Source organism: Ovis canadensis, chromosome 15 (assembly GCF_042477335.2).
Source record: "Ovis canadensis isolate MfBH-ARS-UI-01 breed Bighorn chromosome 15, ARS-UI_OviCan_v2, whole genome shotgun sequence".
Classification (NCBI taxonomy): Eukaryota; Metazoa; Chordata; class Mammalia; order Artiodactyla; family Bovidae; genus Ovis; species Ovis canadensis.
This window is the reverse complement of record NC_091259.1, coordinates 56,860,689-56,868,138: the sequence shown is the minus strand read 5'-3', so window position 1 is coordinate 56,868,138 and position 7,450 is coordinate 56,860,689. Positions and strand designations below refer to the sequence as shown.

General features: G+C 37.5%; 1 protein-coding gene across 1 annotated transcript; it reads left to right on the top strand.

Moving 5' to 3' along the window:
- Nucleotides 1-3,228: 3,228 nt before the first annotated feature.
- Nucleotides 3,229-4,188, top strand: LOC138420657 (olfactory receptor 51L1-like). Its single transcript, XM_069553972.1, has one exon. It carries the CDS (start codon nucleotides 3,229-3,231, stop codon nucleotides 4,186-4,188), a length of 960 nt encoding a protein of 319 aa, XP_069410073.1.
- The last annotated feature ends 3,262 nt before the right edge of the window (nucleotides 4,189-7,450 follow it).

The following is a 7,450-nucleotide window of genomic DNA, read 5'->3' as shown; positions in this document are numbered from 1 at the left end:
CAGGGACGGGGGAGCCTGGTGGGCTGCCGTCTATGGGGTCACACAGAGTCGGACACGACTGAAGTGACTTAGCAGTAGATCCCCCAAAATTGGTGCTGAATAAATGGAAAGTATATATGTGGTGTCATCATATTGATCAGAGGAATTTCTGCATAGAAAAATATTAAAGAGCAATTCATATCTCTGGCTATACTAAATATTTAGTTGATAAAAAGGAAATGAAACTGATACAGTTCACTTTCTACTTCTCAGACCATCTAGGTCACTTTTAACATAGCCATTCATGGTGTTTCCTCTAGAGGAGGATACTCCATAGTCTCCCCTTGTCTTCCTCCTCTCATTATACTTCAAACAGTAGTTGGTGTTTTTGTGATTGTTGTCATCATCATTGTTCTCGTTTTCATCATTATCATCATCATAGAAAAGGCTCTATGCCAACAATTTTACACACATTATCTCCTTCACCTTAGCACATCCCATCAAATTATTATTATCTTCAGTTTATAAAGGAGACAACTCCACTACAGAAGAGAGAGTGAAAAAGAAGTCATTTGGTCTAAATTAAAGTGAGTAAGCTTTGAAACCAGAATATAACTTAAGTTAAATTAAAAGACGCTTACTCCTTGGAAGTAAAGTTATGACCAACCTAGATAGTATATTCAAAAGCAGAGACATTACTTTGCCAACTAAGATCCGTCTAGTCAAGGCTATGGTTTTTCCTGTGGTCATGTATGGATGTGAGAGTTGGACTGTGAAGAAGGCTGAGCGCTGAAGAATTGATGCTTTTGAACTGTGGTGTTGGAGAAGACTCTTGAGAGTCCCTTGGACTGCAAGGAGATCCAACCAGTCCATTCTGAAGGAGATCAGCCCTGGGATTTCTTTGGAAGGAATGATGCTAAAGCTGAAGCTCCAGTACTTTGGCCACCTCATGTGAAGAGTTGACTCATTGGAAAAGACTTTGATGCTGGGAGGGATTGGGGGCAGGAGGAAAAGGGGGCGACAGAGGATGAGATGGCTGGATGGCATCACTGACTCGATGGACGTGTGTCTGAGTGAACTCTGGGAGTTGGTGATGGACAGGGAGGCCTGGCGTGCTGTGATTCATGGGGTTGCAAAGAGTCGGACACGGCTGAGCGACTGAACTGAACTGAACTGAATGTGATTGCAGAGCCAGAAAAATAGATTCTACATAAGAGAGATGTTAGATATCAGTCTCCTTTCAACTTCAGAAGAAGGTCAGTGATATGATGAAAAATGACCTCTAGTTTAGGTAGCTTCCAGTTTTCAATGAAACTTCATGTTTATTTTTTGGCAATGGGAGAGAACATTTATAAAATTGGAAAAATGGTTTGAATTGACTAAGCAGTAAGATAAAAAGAACCAGATTTTAAAATTTTGATTATAGGATAGAAATTAGAAAAGAATCATCAAAAAGAAAGGATAATATTGGGCACTCTGAGCATTGAAAATAATAATCAGTGAAATTTTGGACAGGAAGGTGAGGAGATAAACAGGAATTTGAGAAGTTAAATAGCAGGGCCATAAGAAGTATCAGTTCATATAGTATGTTAATAGAACTAAGTGTAATATGAACAGTCAGGAAGACTGAATGTGTTTCTGAAATTTACTTATTTGATGTCTTGATTATGGATCTTGTATTTCTTAGAAAATTATTAAACAATTGGGGGAAATATCTTCTGTAATTAAGGATATTACATGGAACTAGAGGAGACTGAGGGGATTTCATGTTGCAGAATGTCAAAGAGGACTTTCCAAGACAGAAGATGCCGATTTATTAGTTTACAGTGGAAGGTAATTTGTCCCATAGACTTTAAATTCTTAAACCAATATTTTGGTGAGCATGGACGCTGGGCAGTTGATGAGCAAGTGGAGTTTAAGAAATGGCTCACCTTTCTTAATAATGTCTTTCTTGACCACAGAAGAAATCCTGGAATCTAGAGGGGGGAAAATGTATTTTCTCACTTGAGCAGAAGAGCTTTAGTGTGAAGGTCAGATGCCAGTAGGCATTTTTGTGCATTTTATTTTTGTTGTTGTTTTTTCTCTTATTTTTGCTTTGAAGGATAAATTTCTACTCTCTCAACAACCCCTATATCTTTTGTTTTGTAGTTTTGGTAGAAAGAATCCATCTTTAAATGATTAATTAGTTCTGAAACATAAAAAGAAGAATGTTCTGAATCTTTTAAATCAGATTCAAAATCAGTTATAGTTTGCTTAACATCACATATAAAAATTATATATTTTATAATCATAAATTTTAAAATCTACCTATTCTACTAAATAATCTTAAGCCATATTTGCCTCAAGGAGATGCTAACCCAGGAACATATTGATATCAGAGTTGATTCTATGTGGCTACCATTCCCTTGTTGTCAATTACCTAGGTGGCACTAGTGTTACAGAACCTGCCTGCCAAATTAGGAGACCTAAGAGTCATGGGTTCGATCTCTGGGTCAAGAAGATCTTCTGGAGGAGGATATGACAACCCACTCCAGTATTGTTGCCTGGAAAATCACCTGGACAGATGAGACTGGCAGGTCCCAGTCCATAGGGTCACAAAAAGTAGGACATGCCTGAAACAACTTAGCGCGCATACGTGGATGCCATCACAGTGGTATCAAGTTATGTAGTCGGAGATATGTTTAGTAAGAATAAAAAACATCCTGACCAAATCTTGCCTGAATACTGTAGAGATGCCTTGCATAATATTCTAGTATTGCTGAAAAAGCTATCAAGCTCAGACAAAGGTGTACATATAAGTCATTGCAGGAGTCTTTTTTTTTTTTTTCCTCCCAAAGCAGACTAATATAAGACCAGTAACTCTGGTCAAGATTGTTTTAAAGAAAAGTATTAATTAATAATGTAATCTACAGTGGTTTTGTCTGTGCTGCTCTGGGGGGTTTTTAGAAGGAGTTTGTGCATGTTCAGACAGCATGTTAATAGTTCTGCATCTGAGGAGAAGGGAAAGTCGTTATGGTTATAAAAGTGGATGTTTAAAAAAAAAAGTGGATGTTTTTCTTAACTGACGACATTGAGTAATGAAATAAAGAAAAACAAAGCAAAACTGTGAGGGTAAATCTAGGAGTGATTATAGGACAGGCTGAAGTTTTGTTTTGTTTTGTTTTGTTTTGACACAGGTGCTGATCTTCTCATTTGTTCCCCTTCTGGAGTGTGATTGTAAATCCAGATTGTGGTTTAACAGTAAGCCCTATGGCAACTGCAAACTCCAGCAATATCCTGTCCTCCACCTTCTATCTCACAGGTATCCCTGGATATGAGGAATTTCACCACTGGATTTCCATTCCATTCTGTCTCCTCTACCTTGTTGGAATCATGGGTAACTGTACTATCCTACATATTGTCCAGACAGACCCCAGGCTCCATGAGCCCATGTATTACTTCTTGGCCATGCTTTCTCTCACTGACATGGGCATGTCCTTGCCCACAATGATATCACTCTTCAGGGTGCTGTGGTCCATATCCAGGGAGATCCAGTTCAACACTTGTGTAGTCCAAATGTTTTTCATTCACACTTTCTCCTTCACTGAGTCATCTGTGCTCTTGGCCATGGCCCTTGACCGATATGTGGCCATCTGCCACCCCCTAAGATATGCTACCATTCTCACTCCAACGCTCATCACGAAAATTGGCATTGCAGCCCTGCTTAGAAGTGCCCTTCCTGTGATTCCACTTCTGGCCCGGCTGGCCTTCTTTCCCTTCTGCCACTCTCACATCCTTTCTCATTCTTACTGTCTGCACCAGGACGTGATCCGCCTTGCTTGTGCTGACACTAAGTTTAATGTTATATATGGGTTAGTTCTGATCACTTTGCTGTGGGGAATGGACTCTCTGGGTATTTTTGTGTCTTATGTTTTCATCCTTCACTCAGTATTAAAAATTTCATCTCAGGAGGGGAGATTTAAGGCCCTCAACACATGTGCATCTCACATCTGTGCTGTACTTATTCTTTATGTGCCTATGATTGGGCTCTCTATTGTCCATCGTTTTGCCAAACACTCATCCCCCCTCATCCACATCTTCATGGCTCATATCTACCTGCTAGTTCCACCTGTGCTCAACCCAATCATCTATAGTGTGAAGACCAAGCAGATCCGCCAAGGAATTCTCCACCTGCTTTTCCCCCTAAGAATCAGTTCTTCTGTTATGTAGGTTTGTCCTCAAGACAACAATGGCATCAATATTAAGTTTGTAAATATTTTCTACATGCTGTGTTGGCACCAGAGTTGCCAATAAAATATTACTGAAAAGGACAGAAATAAACTTGACATTACATCACACAGATGTCCTAAAGTAGAGAGTTGGTGTCCACTGGGATTATACAGACTGACTTAACACGTGTTCCCTAAATCTCCTCTAGGCATGAATATGTTGGAATGCAATGTGTTAGATACCATTTAATTCTATTGTCTCTCATTTCTAATCCTAACCCTGATTCATGGTTTCCTGTCCATGAAAATTTCCTTGATTATTCTAAACGCTTATTTCTATGCTTCTTGACATACTGCATTTTTCTGGGAATCTTACATTAATCCTTTCTTGTTATAAGTGTGTTTGTAAATCTTCTGAAGTTACCTTTATTAAAGATGGTAATGATCATATCTTGATATAAAATATATTAGATCTCACAGCATTTTATCTATCTTCATGGTGCATCAGCAGCATCTTTTAAAATTTTATACACATGCTCTATATTTTCTCAAGAAATTGAATTTCACAAGATATAGAAAAGGGCAACTTTCAGAGTTTTTTTTTTAACTTAATTTTTAGAAATAATTTTAATCTTATAGAAAGCTGAAACTCAGTAGTTTTTATAATCCCTGAGATGTCTTTTGAAGCCAGTAATTATAAAAATCTAACTGACTGAAGTGTAGCTATTTATGTTTGTGACAGTAAGAATCATAAAATATAAATCTTACTTTTTCTACAATTCTTTTGGCATATAAACTATCTTTTCATATTATTCAAATGATCTAGTGCATGGCTATGAATAGAGTTTTATAAGAAACTTGCAATTCTAGCTGAAATTTCTTAATTCACATGTCTACACTTGTTCAAAGACAAATAAATGAAGAAAAAAACATTTATGGATGCTTTATAACTTTATGTATGCTGATCTTAATAATACATAATAAGTTTTCACAAATCTTATTCTATTTACACTAGGAACTGTGTCTCATGCAGCTTGCTACCGTTGAGAACCAACATTATATTTATTTAAATTATGCACTTTATTGAGTGCATAAGTGAAAAGAAATGAATCAATCATTGGATAAAGAATGACTAGTTTTATTGGATTTAAAAAAAAATCTTGGAGAAAGAGATTTCACCTGTCGTAAGCCCACATTTCACATGACAAAAAAGGTACTATTAACTTAAAATTACCATTTCAAATGTCAAACATGTGAAGGACATCTAAGACTTCCCATGACTTATTTCTGTTCCCTATTTTTAATTCAGTTATATCTGTTCCCTTCCCTCTTATCCTATTTCTTGACTCTACTTCTAAATATTCTTCTCCTTCAGCACTTTCACTTTGACCAAAGGGATATCAAGTAAAAATAAAGCAAGATATATGAACATCAAACTTAGATAATATTTCCTACAGTAAATAAGTAAAATAAAGTTAATAGAAATAAATTTTGGAAGAGAATGTGAACATTATCATTTACTGTATATCATATAAGTAGCACTTAACTATGGAGAAGGCAATGGCAACGCACTCCAGTACTCTTGCCTGGAGAGTACCATGGACGGAGGAACCTGGTGGGCTGCAGTCCATGGGGTCGTGAAGAGTTGGACACGACTGAGTGACTTCCCTTTCACTTTTCACTTTCATGCATTGGAGAAGGAAATGGAAACCTACTCCTGTGTTCTTGCCTGGAGAATCCCAGGGACGGTGGAGCCTGGTGGGCTGCCATCTATGGGGTCGCACAGAGTTGGTCACGACTGAAGCGACTTGGCGGCAGCAGCAGCAGCAGCACTTAACTATGGCCATGCTATAAAACCTTCAAATTCAAAATATATTTTTAGTGTCTGCTTGCTGAACACATCATAATGCTTCTGCTCCAAAAAATGAAAAGTTTTATCGTTTTTTTAGCTAACAAATATATTCAAACTATTGAATCTTAGATTTTGCATTTCACACAAATACAAAAATATACAAATGAATATGTAAATATACAGGCCAACTTTTGAGTTTACAAATTGTTATCCTCTATATATTTCTTAAGATGTGTTATTAGAGATGCTTTATATTCATAAAAGGGGCTTCCCTTGTAGCTCAGATGGTAAAGAATCTGCCTTCAATGCAGGAGATCCATGTTTGATCCCTGGGTTGGGAAGATCCCCTAGAAAAGGGAATGGCAACCCATTCAATTATTCTTGCCAGCAAAATACCAGGGAGAGAGGAGCCTTGCAGGCTATAGTCCATGGGGTTGCAAAGAGTTGGACATGACTGAGCAGTCAACACACATATTCATAAAGTGTACTTTACTAAACACATACAAAAAAACACATATTATCAAAATTAAGATAACTCTCCTTACAAAATATAGTCATTGAATACATGATTGATTGAATATACAAATGAGTGGATATCAAGTTTTTCTTATGAACTGAGAACAGAAGTACTATCTTGTTTTTAAAAATTTAACAAAAGCTAGAGTCCCAGCAAGTAGATAGTGTTATTGAAAGATGAAGGCCTCTTGTTCTTCCCCCAATTCACAATAATACAATTCAAGCATCTATCTCATTTGCACCTGGACTTATAAATTAAGAGACACTCTTACTCATATTGTAATAAACAGTAATGTTCAGTCACTAAGTTTTGTCTGACTCTTTGTGACCCAATGGACTGCAGCACAACAGGCCTCCCTGTCCCTCACCATCTCCCGGGGTTGACCTAAGTTCATGTGCATTGAATGCATGATGCTATCCAACCATCATATCTCATGAACCTTTGTCAGCAAAGTGATGGCTTTGCTTTTTTTGTTGTTTGATGAAGTCATGAGTATTTATTTGCCTTCTATAAGCCTTCTCTGCCTACCTGAAGAATGTGTAAATATCCAGAAGGCCAAATAATAATTCATCTTTGTGTTCCAATCCCCTATTATTAAGCAAAAATGCAATGCAATTGCTTTCATTATGTCAAATGTTAACCTTTGTGCCATGCATTGATCATCTTTATGCTGAGTGATCACACCATCATGGTTATCTGGGTCATCGAGATCTTTTTTCTATAGACCTTCTGTGTATCCTTGCTGTGAAGAAGGCTGAGAACCAAAGAATTGCTGCTTTCAAACTGTGGTGTTGGATAGGCTCTTGAGAGTCCCTTGGACTGCAAGGAGATCAAACCAGTCAGTCCTAAAGGAAATCATCCCTGAATATTCATTGGAAGGACTGATACTGAAGC

Excerpts from the sequence above, each read along its gene's own strand:
- LOC138420657 (XM_069553972.1), top strand. The coding sequence starts at position 3,229 with ATGGCAACTGCAAACTCCAGCAATATCCTGTCCTCCACCTTCTATCTC.